Source organism: Microtus pennsylvanicus, chromosome 7 (assembly GCF_037038515.1).
Source record: "Microtus pennsylvanicus isolate mMicPen1 chromosome 7, mMicPen1.hap1, whole genome shotgun sequence".
NCBI classification, from domain to species: Eukaryota; Metazoa; Chordata; class Mammalia; order Rodentia; family Cricetidae; genus Microtus; species Microtus pennsylvanicus.
The window spans coordinates 36490578-36516889 of record NC_134585.1 but is presented as its reverse complement, the minus strand read 5'-3'; the positions used below and the strand labels follow the sequence as shown (position 1 = coordinate 36516889).

General features: G+C 40.6%; 1 protein-coding gene across 1 annotated transcript in view; it reads right to left on the bottom strand.

Annotated features, from left to right (window-relative positions):
• Window positions 1–26312, bottom strand: part of Prim2 (DNA primase subunit 2) — a 180991-nt gene that overhangs the window by 4299 nt on the left and 150380 nt on the right. Inside the window, exons 11-13 of the mRNA XM_075980517.1 lie at window positions 20970–21096; window positions 16440–16522; window positions 5354–5422 (exon numbers count right to left, since the gene is read on the bottom strand). Coding sequence (XP_075836632.1) covers window positions 5354–5422; window positions 16440–16522; window positions 20970–21096 — 279 coding nt within the window. The remainder of the gene's footprint in view (window positions 1–5353; window positions 5423–16439; window positions 16523–20969; window positions 21097–26312) is intronic.

The following is a 26312-nucleotide window of genomic DNA, read 5'->3' as shown; positions in this document are numbered from 1 at the left end:
TAGGAAAGTTATGGGACAACCTAGCCATCCAGCAACCAGGGAATGGATAAAGAAAATGTGGTATATACACACAAGGGAATACTTTCAGGCATCATTTGCAGGAAAATGGATACAAGTGGAGATAATCATAGTAAGAAAATTAAGTCAGTCTGAAAAAGATAAACATCCTCTTTCCCCTCATTTGTGGTCCTTAGATTTTACACAGGCACCAAAATCGTGTCTGTGTGTCTGGCACGAAAGGAAAAATGAAACTGTCAAGAGGAACAAGAGGGTGAGAATGGGGAGGGAAGCCTGCTCAACACACTGCACATTAAAATGTCTTTCTATAAACAATACCACATACAGATGGGATTAAACACAAGAAAAATGAATCCAGGCCTTTTGACTAGGGCACTGACATTTCTCTGAAGTTGTATGCAAGGTCAAATAAACTGGCAATGAAAATTGTATAAAACTTGGCTTTAATTGTTATTTTTTAAAGAATTTTTTATTTTATGCATATGAGTGTTTTGCCTGCATGTATGCAAGCACTCTCCAAAGAAGGCAACAGATAACCAAGGAATGCAGTTAGTTACAGACTGTTGTGAGTGCCACGTAGGTACGGACAACCAAACCTGGGTCCCCTGCAAAAACCACCAGTGTTCTTAACAGCTGAGCCATCTCTCCTGCTCCTTTAAAGATTATTTATAGTCTATTTTTTAAAAAAAAAAAAAGCTTCTTACAAAAATAATCTAACTCTAGGGCTGGAGAGATGGCTCAGCCGTTAAAGGCTGGGCTCACAACCAAAAATACAAACCAAATGTTTTAAGAGTCAAGAAAGGTAAGTTGATTAAAAATGAGGTAGACTTCCCAAAAGAATAAAGTTATCATTATTTTTTTTTAATTTACAGAACCCCCTGCTGTGTGAGGAGGAGACGTGGGCGGGACGTGTGTGGACTCTGGAGAAATGAGTTAGGAAGCTGTGATGGGTCCTAAATGAGGCGTGCTGGCGGGTGCAGCTTCTCGTCCAGATGTCAACTGCTGGGTAAGGATGACCCCATAAGAGTAAAGACACTTAAGCGCATTTCGTGTATTCCATTTAAGACTTCAGAAAATGTATGATAGGTTTTCACAAGACTTTTGTAGCAATTTATATGCTGAGGAAAAATTATGCTCAACTACTTGGAAAATAAGTCTACAATCAATATTCAAAGGGATCGATTTCTAAAGAAACCATTTTCAATTAAAACTCAGAGATTAAACAAGGTCTAGTGTTTCCACTTACAGTCAAAGCATTCAAGAATGCAAATGATGGGGACAGCTATATATAACTGTTTTGGACACTGACCCTTACAAACACTGAGGCAGACAGCTATCAGTAGGTCAGCTGTTGACACCCACTGAAGGAATCAATACATTCCACCTGATGACCTTCACACAAATGTAGGTCTCATATTTCTGCCACAGCGAATATAGACCTGAAGAATGGAAGCAATACTGTTTTACCTATGGGGTACTCGGGCTTTAATCAAGAGGTTTGCAATGACAGCGTGTAATGAGGCAGCTGGTGTTACCACACAGCCATATGGAGCTATCACAGCGCTGCTGCAAATGGTATCAATTAACGAGTTCATTTCCAAAACTTGCATTTAAGTGAATTTCATCACCCAGGCCTGGAAAATGAACCCAGAGGTTTAGTGGGGAGGGAGACAGGATGGCAGAAAGTAGGTAATAAAAATAGACTCTATTTTTACACCAGAAAAATAATAAGTGAAGCTATCCACATCTACAGATCTATAGTAATAGATCTAATGAATACAGGTACTCAGATGCAGTATAAGCTACACTACTTCCATGTTTGAAAGGGTTTTGATACACATCTTGAGTGAACCAAGGCTAGGTTTGAAACCGGCAAATTATAGCCCTAGTTGTATTGGATACCACAAAAGCACACTTGAGAATTCACTAGACTGGGGTGTGGCTCACTTGGTACAGTGCTTGCCTAATATCCCCGAAGGTAAAGGTAGAGGGTGAGGATTCAAGGTCATGAATGGGCTACAGAATGATTCTGAGGGCAGTCTGAGCTATACTAAAAAGCAAAACAAACATGGGATAAGGAAGGGGGAATAACTTAGTATAACTCAACTTTAAGCCTAATTTAATTATTGAAATTAAAGCTTAGCTAGAGAATCCCACGTTTTGAAAGTTCGGAAGCTTCTTAATTAAAGGGTCCACAAATTGTTGAGAGCAAAGTAAAAAATGCTGTCCTGTCATGTAACAGTTTCCTCTTCCATGCTGGGGGAGCTTGTGAGACAAGGATGCCAAGGTGGCGGTGCACAGCAGGGTTTCTAAGGGAGAAGGGGTGCACAGCAGGGTGTTCTAAGGGAAAGGGGTGCACAGCAGGGTGTTCTGGGGGAAGGGTGCACAGCAGGGTGTTCTAAGGGGGAAGGGGTGCACAGCAGGGTGTTCTAAGGAGAAGGGGTGCACAGCAGGGTGTTCTAAGGGGGAATGGGTGCACAGCAGGGTGTTCTAAGGAGAAGGGGTGCACAGCAGGGTGTTCTAAGGAGAAGGGGTGCACAGCAGGGTGTTCTAAGGAGAAGGGGTGCACAGCAGGGTGTTCTAAGGAGAAGGGGTGCACAGCAGGGTGTTCTAAGGAGAAGGGGTGCACAGCAGGGTGTTCTAAGGAGAAGGGGTGCACAGCAGGGTGTTCTAAGGGAAAGGGGTGCACAGCAGGGTGTTCTGGGGGAATGGGTGCACAGCAGGGTGTTCTGGGGGAAGGGGTGCACAGCAGGGTGTTCTAAGGGGGAGGGGTGCACAGCAGGGTGTTCTAAGGGGAAGGGATGCACAGTAAGGTGCTCTAACAGGGTGGGGGCGCAAACAGGAGATTCTAAGGGGGAAGGGGAGTGCACAACAGAAGGTTCTAAATGGGTAGCTCCTTAAGACAAAGTTGTTTAAGGGAGGTGAAATATTCCATCCTGCAGGAAGCTCCTTAAACTTTGGAAGTAAACAATTTAATAGCTTCAGGAAGTCCCTGAAACCAACCAGATTCACTAGGCCCTCTCTAAGTGGATATAAGCTGTTATCAGAAACTCTCAGAGAAGCTGAGATTCCTGGAAGAGGCCGAGAAACCAAGCTGACAGGCAGAGATAAAGACCAGCCAAGGTACCTAAAAAAGGCCCAGACCAAATGGGGCACCTGGAAAGGACACACTCTAACCTGCCGAGCTGCATGCAGGCTGTGCAGTATGTGCTAGAGTTCCAGCTTTTGTGAGCTGTCACCCATGCTGAGGTGGGCTCTGGTGATGCATCTATCTTTGAATCATTCCCACCCCTGTAAAGCAACCCCAGGAAAATTCACTGATTCACCAAGCTGGACTGGTGGAATCTATATATTGGTCTGCTGTTGGTTTCCTAGCTTGGTGAATAAATGCTTGTTCACCTCTTCCCAGAAACAGTGCCATACAAGTCCTCATGCGGCAAGGCATTCAAGGCTGGTGCTAAGAAGCCCAGACACAGGAGGCTGGCGCAGGGCCTGTCATGATCAAATTTATGAAACTTTGTTGTTGCTTATTAATTTTTCTTATGACGAATATTTAAAATTTTATAAGAATAAGCTGTTTAAAAAATAAGGGCAATATTTTCCAACTAGATGTAGAAGAGTCATGGTAGGCCCATCTCTAGCACTAGATGTTCCTTCAACCAATTGAGGCAGGTTGAGTGAGTCCCCTGGATCCACAGTTTTCCATACATAAACCATAGTTTATGAGTTAGATCATCTAACCTTACCAGTGCCTCAGTGTTTCACATTTCCTGTCTAGAACCACCTCAGCTGACATTCTTCCAGATCTAGGACAGGTACAGAACAAGACTAGGCTACCAGCTTTTGAGGACTTAAACAGCCCAGGTCCAAATCTCAGTTACATTCCAACAAGAACTTACCCAGGCTGCTCAGGGTCTCTGTGCTGTATTCATTAATAGGGTACAATAGGACTTGCTGTAGGGCTCAAAGGAGCCAGTGTGCTCAGTGAACTTAGTGATATGTTTGCGGTGCCTTAAGGGTTCCCCAAAGGCTCATATCATTTGTCATTTTAACCATTGATAAGACAATTTCCCTATGAACACTTAGAAAGAAATTAAGCAATCACATAGCCAACATTGTAAAAGTCATCTTTTGATGACCAAATAAAAATATGAATATAAAGTTTAGCGCAGTAGCTGATAATGACTCAACAAATGCAGTGTGTTTGTGGGGTAGAATCACAGCCCACCGCAATGCACACGCGCACCCAGTGATGAATGACAAATGTAGTGTCTTTGTGGGGAGACTCGGGGTAGAATCACAGCCCACCGCTGTGCACGCGAGCACTCAGTGGCGAACTATTTTAAGAGGCAGACAGGCCTCCAATGCCCATTCTTAGACATGTGTCCCAGGTTAGGGAGCCACATTCAAATTAGCGCCTGAGAATGAGGGCCCCGTGGGCTGATTCTGCCCTACAGATGTTTTCTGTTGGCTGCATAGAGCTGTCAGTTCTGCTCGCGTGAAAGCCTCAAGCCGTGCATAATTCTTCAGTGCACCAGAGTTTGTGGCATGCTTCTCCGAACTGTAGCAACTTCACCTTTCTGGGTGATTTATCTAATCACTGCAGGCCTCTTGAGTCTGTGATTCCTGGTTTCTGTATTTCAAACCTCGCTCAGCGCTCCCCTCAATTATCCTTTAGGAGCTTCCGTACCAAGGAAGCGAGCAAGATAATGGTCACATTTCTTTGAATCCCTTGCAATTCCAATCCACATGTAAACCATGGTTCTATCATGCAAAATATAAAACCTGGGAGGCAGATTAAATTACTATCAAGTGGCAGCCACAAATATACCAGACTTTCTTCATGGAGGATGGAAAAGGATGCTGGTTCATCTCGACAGCTATGGCCAAGGCCCCAGATCTAACCCAGCTCAGGGATTGGCAAACTAAATTAAGGACTATAGGTCAACTTTGACCCGCTTCACAAAGTTCTGTAAAATCAGCTATGACTACTTATATATTTTCTATGGTAGCTTTTGCAGTGTTGTGACAGACATAATAAATCCTTTTATTTTTTTTTCAAACCAAAAATCTCACCAATCTTGGTTCCTGAACCTAGACCGGAGTGGTGGGTGCAGTATGGCAGGCATCTCCCTCGGACTATTTCTCCTTCTCTAGGACCCAGCTCAGCTCTTTGGTGCTTTTATAAATCTTGTAAGTTGCTTAATACCACGTAATAAATCTCTTTTGTGTTGAACTATGGAGAGTGACATTCACTGCTACAACAAAGAGCACCAAGGAAAACACAGAGTAACAAGCACACACATCAACCTGCAAATTTACACAATGTACTTACATTATGTGTCATCTCGAAGTACTTCTGACAGGCTACCTGGTAATGAGTCCCCTTTACTAAATCCAAAATCTAAAATGAATGGGGAAAAGGGAGAAAGAAAAAAGACAAGTTAAGTTTCTTCTCAGCCACTGTGGTCACAGTTGTTGGCCTTCTCATAAGCTCCATTCGAAAAGGAAACTCAGTGCATAAACCATGTAGCATGCTGTGCTTCTGCAGCCTGGGCACTGCAATGGTGTTGTGATTATCCAGGAATGGTTTAGCTCAGCAGTAAAACACAGATGGCAAGTGATAGCAAGTGATCCTTCTGACCTGGCACCAGGGATTTTAATAACATTACTTTGACAGGAAGACGAGAGCAGATCCTGGCACTCTGACTTTGATGGTACTGTCGGCATATCATGTGGCCCATCTTTGTAAAACCGTGTATCTATAAATCTACTAATCTAATAGCAGAGGCATGAAGCAATAAAAGACATTCTTTAGACTTACTTACACATTACCTGTTTATACAGATGAAACACTAAACACCGCTGTGAACACATCAGGAAAAAATGAGTCAAAACCCTCTGGACCAGCATAGAGAGGCAACAACTTATCTGCAATCAGATTGTCTTTTCCGTAATATAGTTACTTCTAGTAAAACTCAGCTTAATGCAGAGTGAATAGCCTATTCTGAGCATCTATTAGGGACGCCATCCTATCTTTTGTAAATACAATTTTCCTTCCAACTGTAGTTCATGTAATCTCTTCAGGAGGCCTAAGCACCCATCCTTATCAGCGGAGCACAATGGTAGCTGAAACTTATAAAGTGTCACTGCCTTCCGCCACTTCCAAATAAATAGAACACACATATTTGACCCATTTATCAAGCACAGAAAAATGCTGGAATTAAGAGATAACCAAAATGAAAGAAAGTAGAATTCTAGAAAATTGTTAATTTGTACTGCCTTTCAAAAGGCTAACCTTCCTGCCATCAAAGAAAGGAACAGTCTTGAATTCTTGCTATCCCCATCAGGGAATACTGCTTTACAGTTTTGACAGAACATAAGAAAATTATAGCTGCAGAAGGGGCATCAGGCACCAGCAAAAATCTGCTAAGGGACTGCTTTCCTCTGGTTGTCGTAGATACAAATTTCATACCACTTTCAATTAACTTCAATCTAAAAGATTTGTGTAAATATCAACCTGTCACAGAACCCAGGATTCCATCTACCTCCATGACCCATTTTTCCTCAATTAGAGAAAAATGAAAAATAAATTCATTAAAAATAAATGACAATACATAAATCAATACATAAAATTTTGTAAATAATGCCAACACTTTGAGCTTATACCCCAATGCTTGTCCAACAGCCATTAAAGCTGTGCAGTGATGAACTTGAGGCTAATTACTGGATAACAAACACAACAGATTGACATATATAAACTGTCATTTCAAAGAAGACTTCAAACACAGATTTAAGATCTGATCCCATAAATTAACTGAAGACAAAATAAATTCACAGAAATAAAGCTGAACTATGTGGTATATTTATGTTCCTTTTATGTAAAATCAAAACAATGGTGCTGGTCACAACTGGCTTGGTCTTCTGATATCAACTAACAATTGCAATAACCCCATACACGAGCCCCACAGACCAGCCTGATCCAGACAACCCTTCTTTAAGACGCTTCCCAGGTGAGCCTGGGTTATGTCACGGTGTCGGTTAAACCATCTGGCAGAAGTGGCTAGACACAGGTGAGCTGACAAGGAAGACACAGACTATGAGAAACACAGACTTAACTGAAAACGTTGGTGGTTTAAGAACACAGCTGTTTCTACCTCCACTCTATGGAGGCGGCTCTTTTTTAACAAAAATATTTTGTCTTGAAATCATGCAGCCATCTATATTACATAGACGACTATTTTACTAGTCATACTACAGCATGTTTGAGACAACAAGAGTATAACTGTGAAGAGATGATGAAAACAAGCAATAGTGGGTTTTCTTTTTGTTTTCTGGCAAGAAAAACTGACAAACTTAGAATGAAGGAGATGAAGCAGAGGAGGTTAAAAGAGAATACATGAGTGTGGGGAGAGAGGAGCGAGCCAAGGAGAACTCTGAGGGACAGAGAGCGTGCTCTGCTCTGGGGCAGTTGGGATGCTATCTTCACTTCAGACAAGAACATCCTGTTCAAATAAAGCTGCTGAAGGTCTCATTAGGGACAGGATCAATTTTGAAAAGAATTAAGAAATCATGTGCAGCTTAATCTAGCATTCCATAGAGGAACATAGAAACAACTTACATGTTTTTAAAATTAAAAAGAAAATGTCAACCGACCAAAGAGCACAATTGCTAAGAGTCCAGACTATGATCTATATTGTAAGAATGCAGGAAGGCAGGTGATGAACTGCCTCACTCGTGCCAGACTCACTGTCAAGTGCAGACTAGGGTCAGCAGACTGTGGGCTGCCCAGCGGACCCCACCAGGAGGACAACAGAGGAGGAGTGGGAAGTACTCAGACTCGGAGATTAAGCGTTTCCTAAGAGTCAGACACTTTCCATGAAAATGCCCGATCAGAGTCAATTCTGAGCTTCTAAACAATGCACTACTCATCCTCAATTCCCAACCACTTCCTTGATGGAGGAAGGTCATTGGATAATAAAGGAACTGCCTTGGCCCATTTCATTGGTTAGAAGATAGGTGGGAGGAGTAGACAGAACAAAACGCTGGGAGGAAGAGGAAGTGAGGTCAGACTCGACAGCTCTCCTCTCTGGAGCAGACGCCTCAGATAGACGCCATGCTCCCTGCTCTAGGGAAGATGCACGCTATGAAGCTCTGACCCAGGATGGACTTAGGCTAGAATCTTCCCGGTAAGACCGGTGCTATACAGATGATAAGAAATGGGCTAGTCCAGGTGCGAGAGTTAGCCTAGAAGAGGCTAGGTAGAAATGAGCCAAGAGGTGTTTAAATGAATACAGTGTCTGTGTAATTATTTCGGGGCATAAGCTAGCCGAGCAGGCGGCTGGGGTGTTGGGGACGCAGCCCCGCCGCCCCTATTACTACACTTCCTAAATATCATAAACTAGGTTTTAAAAAAAAAATTCTAAGAGAATGGTAAGAACTCTTCAACAACAGGCCTCAAGGCACATATAAAGCCTTTCCACTTTCACTTACTAACTGTACAAACTAAAGGGTTTCATCACGACACTTGATACGTACATGTGCCACACTTGGTCTTCTTCAGTCTTCTAATACCCTATCCTGCTCCTGACTCCCACTGCTCCTGCCCTAACTCTAACCCACCTCCTACTTCCATGGATTATCTGCACTGTGCTCTCTTTTCTTTGATTATGACTGCTTTATGTATACATACCTTTAAATCTACCAATACAATCTGCTCAGTGCATTTACTGTTGTTTATATGTATATGCTCTTAGGGCTGACACTTGGCATTGGATAAACCAATTAGGCAGGCCATCTTGGGGAAGACTGATTCTCCCTCTTTCAGCAATCATTAACTGCCTGTAGCCTTTCATCTAGGGTTGGGGACTTGTGAGATCTCCTCCATCAACACTGGCACGTCAACTAGTGTTGACATTGTTCAGGTCTTGTTTAGGCAGCCATACTATTAAGGTTTCATGAGTGCAGCTTCCCTGTCCAATACAAACGACACAGCCTTGCAGCCAACTTCCTGGTCCTGTGGCTCTGACGATCTTTCCACTCCCTCTTGGTTCAGCTGTTTCTTATATATTGACATTTATTTCTTATATAAAATAAATATAAAATACGCCCAATAACATATACCAGTCACTAAACACTGCTAGTTGAATGGATTTTGAACAACAGCACAGTTATAGAGCTATAATGCTAACATTGTGTGTGTAGGCCCACTCTGCTGACTTCAGAAATTTTACAAGTGGTTCTGAAGTACTAGCATTTGCCTGTGTAGTGCAACTTGATGTAGGTTTGCTCTTAATTTTGTGGAATTCCTGATACAAACATTAAACATTGTATTAAGACAAGATGGGCACTGAAACAACCTGCTTTTGGACAGAATGACTCCAAGGCAGGAAATATAAAGTTAGAAATGAAAGGAAAATCAAGATATGCCCCAAATACTCTAATTTGTGATAAAAAGCACAATTCAGTAAATACCAGAATCCAAGAAAGGCAGACTTTCAGGAACAGAGTTTGGGCCAGAATCAAAGTGTTCCAAAGGGGAAAGTAGGGGAAAGAAGGAGGCAGCAACTTAACAGTGCTACTTCTCCAGCATCGAGTCTGAAGACCACGAAGAGATCACTCCCTTGATTAGCTCACTTTATGTTCCCATAACAAATGCTCAGAATTGGGTACTTGAGTTAATAAAGGGTCATTAGCTTACAATTTGGAAGGATGAAGGTCCAAGATAGTGAAGTCCCATCAGCTGGCTTCTGTTAAGGATGACAGAAATGAAAGGAAGCTACCATAAGACAAGAAAGGAAGCCAGAAAGACTCAAAAGCCATAGCAGCTCAGTGCCATGGGGTTCTAAGAACTGCTGGTCCTTTCCAAGGTGCTCACCACAATGAGGCTAGGCTTGTGCAAACACTGAAAGCATACCCAGATGTGTGCTTCCAAGGATAGCAGCAGAGACGAACCTAGAGTAAGAATAAGAAACAGAGGGCTCAGGGAAACACAAACCACACAAAGGCAGGAACTCAGGTCAAGAAGACAATGTGGAGGAGCCAGTGAGAAGAGTGAACCAGGTGGGGAAATGAGGAAAGAACCACGGAGTCTGCAGTCTGCTGCTCCTGTGCTGTGGCTGCTGCAGCCCCCAGAGGGCCCTCTAACAGCAATGGCAAGGACTCTTCAATCCTCCTGCTCCATTCTGAAAGACCCCAGCAAACCCTACTTCCTCTTCCAGACAGCACTATTTCCAAAGGACAGCACCCCCAAGGCCAAGGGAAATAAGGCACAGGCAACTCTGAGGCCTGCCTAACAAATTTTCTAATCATGCTCCAGAAAGAAAAAAAAAAGCTAAACTAAACAATCACATCAATTTTGAAAACATAAAATTATCAAAGAAAACATTGCATGAAGAGCTAAGAATATTTCGGAAACAGTAGTAAATTTAGTTTTTCATACCAATATTTAGAGTAAAATTGAGATGCAGGAGCATCATTTGGCAGCTTGGCTCTTACTAGCGCAGAAGGACTATGTAATGTTATGTATATTCCTTGATTTTCCCCTCGAATTTTAGTCATTCTCTATTAGGTACTAAAATCCACCAAGAAGAATTCTAAACTTTTAAAAATAAAATAATTTATCTTTTCATCTTCACAAAAAAGTTCATCAATTTGTATTCACTATGTTTAGTAAAGGAAATTAATTATACTTCATCCTCGAGACAAGTTACTGGTTATTTCGCTAAGAGAATTACTATTTCCTACTCTTTTTATCATTATCCTTTTATTTAAATTTCTTTTATATAATATATTTTGATCATGTTTCCTCCTCCTTCAACTCCTCCCTGGTCTTCTCCCTACCCATATAACTTCACGTTCTTGTGTGTCTCTCTCCCCTGTCTCCCTCACCAAACAAATGAAAAACAAACAAACAAAGAAAAAATACCACCACCACCCCAAAAAGCTACACAGAGTCTGTGTTGCATTGGCTGAGTACTCCTGGGCATGGTACCTATCCTGGAGTATAGCTGATCTTTCCAGTGAGACACTACTGGAGAAGGTGGATTTCCCCTTTCCCAGCAGATGCCAATTGCAAATAGCTTCTTGGTTAGGGGTGGGACTTTGTGTTCACTTCCCCTTCTTAGTGCTTGGATCTCTCTGCTATGAACCTGGGCAGGGGTTGTGCAGGCTGTCACAGTCTATGTAGCCCAGGCTAGCTTCAAGTTCATGGCCCTTCTGCTTCAAGCCTCCCAAGTGCTGGTCTTACAGACACACGCCACCACACCTGGGAAGGAATTCTAATGAAGGGGCATAACCAAGATGTCTTTAAAGATAAATAACTGTTTTTATGATTTGAATGACTGTGATCTATCAGACTGATCTTTGCCAGTCAATCAACATGTATGACAGTCTCCAACACCCGAGGGAAATGCCACACAACAACAGAAACAAACATAAATATCAGTGCACAGCACACGCTCCAAGTCTAACTTGGAGAGCAGGTGCCGCTTCCTGCCACCGTTTACTCCAGTGCCTGCCAAAGATGCTCAAGGATGGCTTGGCAGCAGGAAGCAGCCACCTGCCCACCCTTGGCTCTGGTGACGGGTGGAGTGCACAGGCACAGCTACATATGCTGCACCCACCAATTAGACAGACGCTAGTGTGTCTCTAGTTCAAGGTCGTCTGTCTTAATGTAGAAGCAAGAACAGCCTTGATTCTTCTTTAAAAGTTCAACTGTCCAAAACTAGCCCGCAAAGATTTTCCACTCCATTTCTGAGCTTCCTTATTTCAAAGTGAAAGAAATGCTCGGCAGAGGTATGAAGTACGGGACACATCTGCACATAGAGCTCTCTGTTTCTCACATGCCTGGCATGGCACAATCAGTAGAAACCTCGGACCTCTGCTGTGATCTTCACCAGAGAGACTAAGGCCAGGTTTCCCCTCTTGAAAATACACTTTCATTTGCTTAAGAACATCCCATGTCAAGCATTTTACTAGACTTATTTTTTATTGTTTATAAATACAGTTCTGAGCTGATTTTACTTCCAAATATCTTTAAATTTCCCCTTTCCTCTCTACTGCTCAGCCCCATCATTCTCTCTCTTATAATAGGCTTCCTGATTTTCCCTTACAAGAGCCTACACAGCCACCAGCGTCACTCCTAAAAGCCAACCCAACCCTGCATTCCAGCGCCCGCCAGAGAAGGATCACATACTAATCTGCACAATCCAGGCCTTCTCATCAGACCTAGCCTCCCTCCCTGGGCTCTGCTTGGGCTCATCTGTGTGGGGTCCTCACAGCTACTCCAGGCTTTTCTACAATGTTTAGTGGAATTTTAGCTCATAAATCCTAGTGGTAATATCTCTGGGAGTCTCTTGTCAAATATGTTAGTTTGGTTTAATCCAGAATTACCTGGGTGTGACTAGAGGCTGGCCACCCAGTTAGCCATATCTGGCACCCAAACAGGCTTAATTAGCCAGTTATAAGTAATGAGCTGTTTAATCTCCATGAGTTTATGAAGTTGTTAAATATTTGTTTGCTTTTTTTAGAATTTTTTATTTATTTATTATGTGTACAGTATTCTCAGTATTCTGTCTGCATGTATGCCTGCAGGCCAGAAGACAGAAGAGAGCACCAGATCTCATTACAGATGGTCGTGAGCCACCATGTGGCTGCTGGGAATTGAACTCAGGACCTTTGGAAGAGCAGGCAGTGCTCTTAACCGCTGAGCCATCTCCCCAGCCCTGTTTGCTTTCAATTTTAATTTTTACTAGAACATAGTCATTTAGGATATAAGAAGTGATTTCACTCTTTTTGAAGTGAAAAAAAGATTTGTCTTGTGTCCCAGGATGTGGTCTATTTTAGAAAAGGCTCCATGTGCTGCTAAGTAGGATATTCATTGTGTTGGGGTAGAATATTCTGTAGATATCTGTTAAATCCATTTGATGCATAATATCAATTAATTCTAATGTATCTCTGTTTATTTTCTACCTAGATAATCTGTCTACTGGAGAAAGCGGGTTATTGAAATCATCTATGATTAATGCATTGATATCAATCTGTTTTTTAAATCCAGTAGTATATATTTTATAAAACTGTGTGCCCAGAGTTTGGTGCATATATTATGTTTGAGACAGTAATGTCTTTTGATTAATCCTTCTCTTGATACAATCAAATATCCCTTCTTATTTCTTTTGATTATAGTTTAGAGTCTATTTTCTCAGATATTAGGGTAGTGGTGCCTACTTGCTTCCTGGTCCCATTTAGAGTACTTTATGCATCATTTATTCCAAGGAGGTACTTATCTTTAAAACTAAGTGTGTTTCTTGTAGACAACAGGTAAATGGATTCTGGGATTTTTGTTTTGTTTTATTTTGTTTTGCTTTAATTAATCAATTATAATTTTTAAATAATCTTTTCTCATTTTACATACCTATCCCAGTTCCCACTCCTTCCCCTTGTCCCGTTCCACACATTTTTCCCCCACTCCAACCCCCATCCACTCCTCAAAGAGGGTGAGGCTTCCCATGGAGAGAGAACAAAAGTCTGTCACATCACTTTGAGGCAGGACCAAGGTCCTCCTCCCTATATTTTGGCTGAGCAAAATATCCCTCCAAAACGAATGGGCTCCAAAAAGTCAGTTTAAGCACTAGGGATAAACCCTGGTCCCACTGCCATGGTCCTACAGACTGCCTAAGCCACACAACTGTCACCCACATTCAGAGGGCCTAGTTAGGACCTATGCAGGTCTTCCGCTATCAGTCCAGAAACAGCAATCTCCCACTAGCTCAGGTCAGCTGTTTTTGACAAAGAAGCTAAAATTATACAATGGACAAAAGAAAGCATCTTCAACAAATGGTGCTGGCATAACTGGATGTCAACATGTAGAAGAATGAAAATAGATCCATACCTATCACCATGCATAAAACTCAAGTCCAAATGGATCAAAAACCTCAACATTAAATTCAGCCACACTGAAGAGAAAGAGGGAAGTAGCCTTGAATGCATAGGCACAGGAGAGCACTTCCTAAATGTAACACCAGAAGCACGGGCACTGAGAGCAACAATTAATAAATAAATAATTAATAATTAATTTCTGAAACTGAGAAGCTTCTATAAGGAAAAGAACATGCCAATAAGACAGAAAGGCAGTCAACTCAATGGGAAAAGATTGTCACCAATCCCACATTGGACAGAGGACTGATCTTTGAACTATATAAGAACTCAAGAAACTAGACATTAAAACACCAAATAGTCCAATTAAAAATTGGGTACAGATCTAAACAGAGAATTCTCAACAGAAGAATCTCAAATGGCCAAAAGACACTCAAGGAATTGCTCAACATCCTTAGCCATCAGGGAAATGCAAATCAAAATGACTCTGTTTTTGTTTTATTTTTTAATTTATTCAATCTTCCTTGTCTTGACTGGAGAACTGTGACCACTGGTATTTATAGCTATTGTTGAAGTGTGTGTGTTGTCATCATTGTGTTGCTGATTTTTGCTGGTTTTGTTTGTGTTCTTAGTGGTATTTTTTAAAATAATTATAGCCTCATATTTCTTTTTAAAGTTATTCTGCTATCTTCACTCCTCTCTTTAGCCTGAAATACTGCTTCTTATATTTTCTTTCGGTTTGTTGAGTGTGTGTGTTTGTTTATGTCATGGAATATTTTTAATGTGTTTCTTCTTCAATTGTGGCAGATAGTTTTGCTGGGTATATTAATCTAGGCTGGTCATCATAAGTCTTTTAGGATTTGGAATGTATTCCTTCAGGATCTTCTAGCTTTCAAAGTTTCCAATGAGAAGTCAGCTGTAGCTCTAATGGATTTTTTTTTTGTATGTGACTTGTTTTTTTTTCCCCTTGAACTTTTCACTATACTTTCTTTGTTATGTATAGTTAGTGTTTAACTCTGATATGGTGTGGGAATTTTCTTTTATGGTTTTGTCTATTTGGTGTTCTGGGTATTTCTTATATCTGTGTGAGCGTGTCTTTCCTTAGTTTGGGGGACATTTTCTTCTATGATCTTGTTGAAGATCTGATCTATGTCATTGACTTGGAGTTCTTTTCCCTCATCTATGCCTATAATTCAAAAGTTTTTTCTTTCTTCATGGTGTCCTCCCTGTGTTCCCATTTCTGTTCAGACTTTATCCTACTTCCTCTTAACCTCTGGTAAGCATTAGCCAGGATTCCGTTTTGGCTTTTACTCCACCCTGCTTCTCCCATAACACCCTGGTCTTGGAAAAGCTGACTTTAACTTCAGACATCACTACCAGTCAACTAGTTATGTACTAGTGGCATGTCACACCTACAACTCCTCAGCGTTCTTATGGTCTTTCCAACTCATAATTGTAACTAGAAAGTGCCCTAGGTTCTCTATTTGGATGCAAAACCACCTCCTCTTTGCCACTCAAATTCTTTACTTCGAAAATTCAACTCCCAAACCAACCACTTCTTCTAAGTTGCCCATCACTGCTCATGTACTAGTCCTTTCACTTGAAAGCCAATGACCTTATACACTCCTGCCTTTTATTTATGCATTCATGATTCGAATTCATGACTTTCTATTAAGTCCTCATCTTGTGATCAGCTCTTACAGAAAGTGCTTTCCAGACTCGATTGGCTATAGACAGTCTCCTTTGTTAAGCATTGCTTAAAAACTTTACAAGATAAGCTGAATCAATTAGACAGTAGGGTTTTCCCAGTACATTGATATTCTTCAAATAAAAAAAAAAAACAATGTTTTTTTAAGAATGTTCAATGACTTTGATGTCCCAGCTTCTTCTGGGGCCAGGAACGATAGACTCAGTCAGCTATTGTAGAACCCAAGGCAAGTCAGAATCACATTGCGGACAGAGGTTCTAACAACACCATGGAATTTTTTAAAAGATAGACTTACTAAAAGATGCATTCTCTTAAATATTTAGTTAACAATTCATGCATTTTTAGTTAAATTCTTAACAAAACAAAGTATTTGAAAAAGTACTAGACCTAATAAGCTACCATCAGACTTACACAGATTAAACCTAGCAACAACTGAGCCTACTAGAACAGTCATTGACTTCAAAGTATATTTTTTCCTCAGAAAACAATTTTCCAAAATGAAAGGCTCTGTCATGAATTTTCAGCTTCACTAATAAACCTCAATGCATTAAACATTTATGTTTTTAAGTGAGGCCCTCAACTGACAGAGAAAAATAAGTTGGGGTGGGATTTCTATGTTCTTTTATTACCAAGGGAAATAAAACTGTCGCCGAGCTAATGGAAGAACTGGATTTCCAAGGACTCAGAACCTGAAAAGTCAAGGTGTTGGATCAATTCACCCAGAAGGCAGAAGTCTGGTGTGAGTCCTGACGCAGTACACAGCATCATTCTGTAAACAAATCCAAGAGGATAGAGCTACTGCAGAATCACTGAGGATCCTGGGCAGAACTGGACCTACCTGGTTGATCCCTGAGGCAGGAATCTTGTAGGACTGCATCTTCTGCTTCAGCAGCTCTGCATCACTGTGACGGAATGGGCACCCTGACAACAAAACACAAACCACACAGCAGCAAGGTCATTTACCAGGACTCAGCACAGGGCCACCCTCGAGAGGCTGCCAAAGCACTCTTAATGTCTAACAGCTTATTAATAAAAGCTCAATTGCCCATAGGTGCAACTGTTTCCCTTTCTATCTAAAGGAGGATTTAGCTGCTCAGGTATCAGGACACTACAGGTTCAGGAGTTACATATAACAGCGCAGCACTCACAGACTCATGGCCGTTCACTAGGAAGGGAAAGCAGCCTGACCCTTGGCACCCTCTCACAGAACAGGAAATCACAAAGTGGGCATAACAGTTTACCTCTCACATTTCCGTAGTCTAAAAATACTGCAGAATGACATAAAAGAGAAGGATATATATAATAGAAATAAAAATATCCAAACTCTAAGAAACATAAATATATCAAATCAGATTCCGACATAAATTCTACGCCTATCTCCTGAAGACCGGAACCCTGAAGAATCATGGCAGTAAACACTGTGGACAATTAGAAATGGCTTCAGAGAAAAGTCACACATAATATATTTGTCTCATCTCTTATTTCATGAGCAAAATAAAAGGATGGACAATAAAAAATATTTGCATGAAGAAGAACAGAGACTATTTAGGCACTGAAAAATAGATCTACAAGCTGACTGCTAGTAACTGCACATTTTATATATAATTGGTGGAAATTAGGGAATGAAAAAATAATGGAAAAGGGCCAAGAAGCCAAACTAATGCACTTATCAAACAATTTAAATATAAATAAAGCCTCCATTGTAAAACTATGGATCTCTATAAACTATGAATTCTGCAAAATTTATAGCATATCCTTTATACATATTTACAAAAATACATTTGAGTACAAGGAAGCATCTTGAGAAAATATACCATATAATGTATAGTAAAGTGTCTGGCATTCCTGGTAGGTTGACCATGCTCCTGTGGGTGGCTCAACACACTATTGAGAGGGTGTGGCACTGTTGAAGTAGGCATGGTCTTGTAGAAGCAAATGTGTCACTCTGGGGCCAGGCTTTGAGATCTCCTATGCTTAAACTTCACTCTGTGCCACAGTCCATTTCCTGTTGCCTTACAATCAAGATGTAGCCAGCACCATGTCTGCCTGCATGTTGCCATGCTCCCAACCATAATGATAATGGATTGAGCCTATAAACTGTAAGCTGCCACCTCAATGAAATGTTTCCCTTTATAAGAGAGCTGCTGTGGTCACACTGTCTCTTCACAGCAATAGAAACCCTAACTAAGACAATGTTCTTTAATAAGTGAAAAAAATAACCTGTGATATATCCAGATAATGGACTATTACCAGATTCCCACCCAGCCTCTACCTGGAAGTCAAGAGTGGCCTCTGCCCAGCTGAAACAGCAGGACTACCTTCGGTGAGAAGCTATGTCTAAAAATGAAGGTAGAGAAAAATAGAGAAAGGCACCTAACATCAACTTCTGGCCTCCACAGACACACACATGTATATATCAGAGACACATACATATATCAACACAACCACAGACCCAATCAATGGTCCAAAAATAGGAAAGTGATTTAAAAATTACTTTTAAAGGATATATTATGCAGTAAATTAAAATAATCTTCCAGAGACTAGTTAATAACATAAAATAATGTCAAGTTTAAAAACGTGAGGCAAACAGTTAAGAGTTAGCTGTCTAGACTTAAGAGAAAGACTAAAATGTTGATAACAACCATGATTAAATGTGAAATAATGGGTAATTTTTTCATATTTTCTATAGACAGAATATTTTGAAAATAAGCATAAGGAAACATACTGATGTTCACAAAGTCAAAAATGTGGATGTCCACCCATAGACTACAGACACCAAGAGTGAACCCCAATCTCAGCACCAGGCTTTGAGCAATAGCAACATGTAGTAACCAGTCACTGTGCCAGAGATGCTGAGAATGGAGGAGGTTAGCATATGTGAGGATGAGGGCACATAGGAGCACATTCTGTTCAGTCTTCCTGTGAACCTAATGCAGTTTAAAACTTTAAAACAATTGACAAATGAAGTTGTTCTGTCTTGTTTTGCTTCTTTGATATGGAGCTATGGATCAAACAAAAGGCCTTGCACATAGTGGGCCTACAACTAAGCCAACCCGGAAACAGCGTTTAAATGAAAAAAAATCACTAGACAGTCTACACATCCTGAGGAAGCTAGTGCCAAATTCTTAAGAGGCTGGGAAGCTGATTAAGGAGAAAAGATGCCATCCAAAGTAAGTCTTCAGGGAGGATGAAAGCAGGCTTGTCCAGAAGATGATGGACAATAAACCAGTATTCATGAGGTGCTCAGGAAGCACCAGAGCACAGCACAGAGAAGACAGACCACCTCTAGCAGCAACTGTACTACCGGGCGTGTGATAAAGTCAAGGGTGCTGTGAAGAAGCTATAAGCTTTCAAAACCCAAAATGATCTGTTCTGGCAACATGATCTGAGTCAGGGTGACAGCCACCTTGTTAATAGGAAGTTCTGACCAATAATTCCTCCAAGAAATAAAAAATACTTGCAAGAAGGGTTGAAATTTAAGGTCTTCTTGATGAAAGACTATATTCCTGGCCATCCTGACTTGGCTTACTATGGAAATGCAAGATTGAAGTTGCATTTTTATTATTTCCTAAATTGAGTCCACTACTCGAGCTCCTTGATCAGAGCACCATCTGATTTGTCAAGGCCATAAAAACTTACCTGGTTTAATTTCATTAAATCAGTACTTGATACAGGTCCTAATCTAGACATAGTACAATGTAGGAAAAGATGAGTTCTTGTGAAGCTACACTGAAAACCAGAACTAAAAATGCCTGATGGAAGAATTTACAGCATGAAGCCATGAACGACTTTAAAAGCTTCCTGAGAACAGTAAAGGAATAGGGAAAGCCACTTGCATTGAAATACAAGTTGGTATGAATTTGCTAACATGCTGATGAAGGAATGGAGGAAACACTGGGTAACAAACACACATCTGAAGAAACTTGTTGAGACCCCTATATAGGGAAATGGAAAGAAAATTGAGGCAGAATCAGCAGTGGAATATTCCAAAAATTTGCTAAATGATTATTTTCAGATAGATCTCATTATAATGCTCATGCCATACAATGAACTCCTGAGCTCAAGTGATCCTCCTGCCTCAGCTCCTTGGTGCTGGACTACTGTAAAGAGAGACTGCACTTTAGTTTCCCAGATGCCCAGACCCGAATAATCACACAGAAACTATATTAATAACAACAGTGTTTGGGCTATTAGCTCAGGCTTCTTATTAGCTATTATATCTTAAATTAACACATTTCTATTAACCTATGTATCACCATGAGGTTGTGGCCTACCGGTAAGGTTCCTCATCTTTCTCCTTTGGCAGCTACATGGCACCTCCCTGACTCTGCCTTCTCTCTCCCTGCATCAGCTTAGTTTTTCTGCTCTATTCTTCCCTGACACAGTCCAAAGCAGTTTCTTTATTAACCAATGTTAACAGAACATATTCACAGCATACAGAGAGGAATCCCACATTAGACTAACACACCCGGCTTTAAAGTTATAAAAGGACAAGGGATGGAATGAAATTCTCAGGAAACACACAGCATTAAGAGCTCCCAGATGACCTCTAAAGGATCACGATGTTGGGTTAGTAATCTGACAAACTAATAAGAGATAACTTATTATAGTTTTCACACACGAATAAAAAAATGTCCTCCAATAAAAAAAAAAGAAGAAAACCTGCCACATACTGAGTCTCTGCAAACATTTTTATCACCTAGTCACGACATCCACCCATTCAGAACATCGGAGCTAGCTGGCCTAGGGTCACCTGACATGATCTTCCCAATACTACATCACAATGATTACATCTATCACATTGGCCTCACTGTACCAAAATACACCATATCAGCTCATATCATATAAAAGCAAGGACAGTACACTGATATAGTTATTATTATAGTACATCACTATAATTATTCTATTATTGTTAATCTCTTGCTATGCCTAATTTAGAAATTCAAATTTACTATAATCTGTGTGTGTGTGTTTGTGTGTGTGTGTTAACAACTCAACCAAACTGACATACATTTGACACTGGGACTTGTTAAACTGCTTAGTCTCTGTTAATTAGATGACAGGAGTAAGGAAAAAAATACACTGCTCCTCTGCATATGGCCTTTTGAACATTAATAAAAAGCACAAACAGCTCTAAAACACTCTTATCTTCTAAAACCTTTGCAGAACACGAGACACGGAACAGTGGGTGAAAGAGAACTGGGAAGCCTGCTCCAGCACAAGCTGACCACAGGTGAGTGAGCTCAGTAATAAGACAGATCACTGTCACGGAGCTCCAACCTGACACATACACAGACAGAAGCTACCACAAGCTAGGGCCTTCAGCAATGCGAAAAGTCATTCCCCGGCAAACAGCACAAGCACTTACCATGATAATCCCCTTGGCTTGGCGGATTGGTCAGGATAATCTTCATGCAACTGAAAGGCGTATAGTCTGTCCTCTTGCCTTCCTTTCCAAAGCTGTGCCGGATATTATAAGCGTAACCTTTATCAAACTGAGAAAAAAAAGAAGAGACCAAGTCAGTCAATACAGTAATGCATCAGCACCAGCTAAGACCAAACAGCTAAGGGATTCAGTGTTCATGGACATGCATACTCTATGTATCTCCTGGGTTTTTTATGACACAAATGTAACACACATACACACACACGGAAACAAGGTTTTCCTATTAATGCCCTACCCACTTGTCTCTGCAGCATACTAAACAAACTTTTTAAAGAAACAATAAAGATCTTCTTAGGTAGGAGAAAGTTAAGGTTATAATCATCCCCATCTCTGATTGTTCCAGCAATCCCACTGATAACTAAAATCTACAAGTCAATGTAAGTAGCTCAAAACTGAGTGTAATATTTGAATTTAACTTATTACGCCTCCCATCTACTTTAAATGATCTTCAAATTATTTATAGTAAGTAATACAATTTAAATGCTATGGGAATAGTTGTGACACTGTCATTGTTTGGGAATAATAGCAATGAAAAACATCTATATGTGGTTAATGCAGACACAATAATTTTCCCCCCAAACACTTCAATCTGAGGTTCACTGAGTCTAAGGATATGAAAGCCCAAAGCCATGAAGGGGCAACTGTTTACTGACTAATGGTGAGAATAATCTGTTACAGAAAATAATCAATTTTCCCTCCTTGATTTGATTTCAGAGACTACACTAGGTGGAAACCAGTCTAGCCTCTCTGTCCTCCTAAACTGTCCATTAAATTCAACATCCTAACTCACTCTACTTATGAAGTGCCTCTTAAAATACTGAATGCCATCCTCCGCATTTCCATCCGGGAAACAAGCTGTCAGCAAATGTCTGACGAGTGGATGAGCCACTGCAGGTGCCTCCTACCTGGAATCCCTGCCGTGGTGTTCATAAAACAAGATAATGGTGTGGAAGGGGCTTTGGAATGAATAGGATAAGTGGCGGAAAAGGGACTTAGCATTCACTGAAAGGCACTTAGGTACCACCAGGCATACTGTTGGGTGCTTTTAAAAGTGCAATCCCATTTGATCATTTCAAATAACTGGTCTCCCTATGATGGTACACAAGAGGAAACTAAAGTTCAAAGAAATGAGGCAATGTAATATAACATAGACATTAAATAAATAGCAGAGTTGAAAAGCATGCGAAATTAGAAAAGTCTGGTTCCAAACTCCAAGTTCTTTCCATAATACTGCTCTTTCTCAGTAATAAGATATTCAAAATCATAGGTTCTAATATATCATTTTAGGCTGTAACTTCTTTCTTTCAAAAGATACTTCATCTTGGAGGTCGGGGTTGCGAGCCGACTCTTCTTCCAGGCCTCAGTGGCATTTCCCTATGTGCCCTTATACCCCTCTAGGATAGTTCTCATCTCTGCGTATTTGGTTTCCATTATGCTTGCCTGTGTTTACCTTATGGTTTGTTAGCCTCTGCTTTGTACTGATCAGTTTGGTGGTCAGTTGCTCCTGGGCTATCCAGTACGCAAGAAAATAAACTCACTGCACGTGGAGGAACTCCTTGGTCTACTACAGCATTTGAAAGGGCATTATCCCATTTTCATACTCCCATCAAATGTTTCCAGGGCCTGATGTTTGATAATTTTCTAATTCCTATATTAGGTGATGCCCATAACTCATTGGTCAAGCAAGGGCAGACAATGTACCATTGATAATATGTTTGATTAAAGGGATATTCGATGTGACAGAATATTAGGTAAAATCCAACTTGATGGAGTGTAAGTTAAGGTAAATTTCTCACAAAATTATTTTGGTAAAAATTATGAGAACAGCCGGGTATGATGATGCATGCCTTTAATCACAACATAGGAGGTAGAGACAAGTGGCTCTCTGTGAGTTCCAGGCCAGCCTGGTCTACAAAGCAAGTTCCAGGTCAACTAGGACTGTTATACAGAGAAACCCTGTCTAGAAAAACAAAACAAAAAACTATGAAAACGAAAACCAAGTTTCTAAAATAACTGTCAGACTACAACAAATGGCAGACCATAAGAGCCTTTAAATAATAGGAGAAAAATCTTAGACTATGCCCTGCTTTTACTACTCAGTAATCTCACAAGCCTTCAAAACTAAATTCTCAGAAGCTGTAAGTGGATCACAGGGTACATCAAATGTTCTTCCATGACACCCAGGCAACACTTGCTATGTCTTGAAAAGCCACAAAGCACACATAACGAGTCATTTCCAAAGGGCATCTTCAGAGTTCTGAATCTAACAGTCAGAAGAAAACGTCTATAAAAGGTCATACTTTATTTCCATGCTTCTTTTAGATAAAAATGCATATTCTGGAAAGCTTGAAGAAAGAGTTCTAGAGTAAATTTTCATGTGAAATTACTAAGCAAAACACTAAAAGTATTGCACAGATGCAAGTAATGGGCAATAAGCTGAACCCCGAGTGCACAGGACAGGTCTAGGTTTCATCACATTAGTGAGCACAGGGCACACTAGGATGGCAGAGTTGCCATTTGCCACCCGTAAGGTTCATTATGAAAGCAACCCAGCAAATATCAGGTAGTTGGAGATGCCAGGCTTTGTAATGAGTGAGGTAACTTACAAAAGGTCTGATTTCCCTCTCATCTTTCCTAATCCAGGCCACACCCTTGAGATCTCTTTCCCTTAACTTTACATCCACTGACCTACTTACTCTTTGACTATAGAGCTTCACTTGCTGGTGCTGCGCCCGGTTCTATAATACGACCACATTCTCTCTCCTCTAGCAGTACCTAAAGAAAACCTGTTTATATTGCTTTAATTACTGTCCATCTCTGCTTTTAACTTACCAACATTATGGTACCACAGCTCAGAGCTGACTGCCATCAGGTCCCTCAATCATAAAACACCAATCCAACAATCCAAACTGAACCTGTGTTTCCATCTTCAGGAAGGTACAGGTAACCGTCTACTGAGGCATGATGCAGGCAGATTTCACTCCTAAGATTCTGAGGACAAATGTCTATGGATTGGGCCATTTTAATAGGCTCAACATAAGCTTTAATCACTGAAATGAAAAATGCGCTTAATAGCCCTAACCTATCAAATGTCACCACTTAGCAGGACAAGTCGCAGAGTGGTTAGTTGTTGACCTTTGATCATGGGCTGAGACCAAACTGAAGAGGATTAGAATTTCTCCTTGGGGATAAAGCAATAATGACTTTTACAAACATTTCTAAAAAGTATCTGTCCTCAGCTTCTGCTAGGTTAGAATCATCCTGTCTACGTTTTACACATGTTTAGCTTCTATCCGCTTTCCCCATACAGTCTCCCTATTTTTCTTTGTCTGGTCACTTTAGTTCATAGTATCAGGAAGAAAATGGTTTCTGTCTTATAGCAGTGGGGATTGTATTTGTCTGTTTACATAAAGTCACTATAAGCTATGAGCCTTATATGCATATGCCTTGCATATGAGTGCAAACGTTTAGTTACAGGATTCAAATCTATCTTGTACAAAATGGTTATATGCGCAGATTTGTGTTGTTTTTTCTTTGCAATTAGAGCACTGCATCACTTACTTACATAAACCACACAGATATGATTCACTGCAAAAAGATGCAATGTTTGAAGGAAGAGAAATGCTTCTTCTCCATCTTAGTGGTATGTTATAGGCACGAGCCCAGTTGCTGACTTCATGTAGATTATGATCAAGGTTCTGAATTAAAGCTGAAAACAAAGCGGTTGTTGTCTTGTAACCAAACAACACATTATTGACAGATTGTGTTCTCAGCAATGCAGGAAGATGACTCTACCAAGGGAGGGCTATGTAAATTTCATTGTCTGGCTTCAGGTTATCTGTTTGCTTCTCAGCATCAGTGTGGTTTCTCATTAAGACACTGGATTTATGTTGCCATGCTATTCTTTCAAACGATTTGCACACAGGTGACATGTACAGGAAAAGATAGAAGGAAAATGCCTTTTCTTCCTTCAGTTTTACCACCCTAGAAACGTTTAAAGGAAACCATTATTTCATATTACAGTTGCTCCGGACACCATAATAAATCTTTCATTCTTTCATAGGAATTTAATGTTAAGATTAAAATGTCAGTATTAAGTTGGTCAAACACGAACATGTCCAAAGAAAATGGCAAACTAACTGCTGAATATAATAATATGCTTCCGTCTGTGGTGCATTAGTGAACAAACTAAAAAATTCACACGTGTACCCCCAGACACACACAAAAAGCACACATTAAACTATGAATAATAAAATTACCTGTATTTCATATCAAGTCTCACATTAAGTGCTAATTTTCAAACTGTTTAGTAACTGTCTATTCTCACTGTCTATATCACTGAAGTACAGATGTGTCGTTATCAATGGAGATGCTGTCTGAAAAGTGTATGTTAGGTGGGTGCATATTTACACGATAGTGTGCAATGACCGTCGATCAGTGTGGTCTTTGCACAACCCAGAGGCAGGAAACGTATGGGGGCTGTCATAATATGGCGTGCTTTTACAGTTTAGTATTTGCTTTTGTTCAGTGCTAAAGATCAATACCAGGGCCTTGAACATGCTAGGCGAACACTCTCTCCTGGGCTATATCCCCAGTGCTATAACTGTATAAGTAAGAGAACACATAGAAGTAAGCTATCATAGAAAGTAAAGCCTAAGCTCAGTGGTAGAGTTCTTGCCCAGGATGTACAGGGTCCTGGTTTGATCCCAAAACTGGGGGTTGCAGGTAAGTCAATATAGTAAATATAAATATGCAAACAATCAATTATCATCAAGTACTATAAACTGTGCACAGATATATGTGCTATGCTTTTATCACTTGGCAACCACAAACAAAGGAGAGCAATACTGCACTATGAAGACCTCCTACCACACACGCAGTGCATATCTGGCCAAGATATCACTCTCTGGCGTGTGACTGTATAGGACTAGTGAGCTGACTATAACTACCTGTTGGCGGATATCTGAGTACAGAGTTCCTCAGCAGTGACTGAACCTCCAGGCTGTGCATAGCTTATTCACTGAACTGCAAAACTTCTCAACTATTTACCATGTGTGGTAAAAGACACAGATGAGCCTGTCCCGATATATTAAAAAGAACAAATATATCTTAGCTGTGTTTAGCAATCTACCAAACTCTACTTTCATGTCTGGGTAGATTTAAAAATTCAATAGATAAAACCTACCACTAGCACTACAGACGTAACTGCCTATTTTATGGGCTCTAAGAGAGCAAGCTGAGGGAAGGAGGCGACAACCAGTGCAG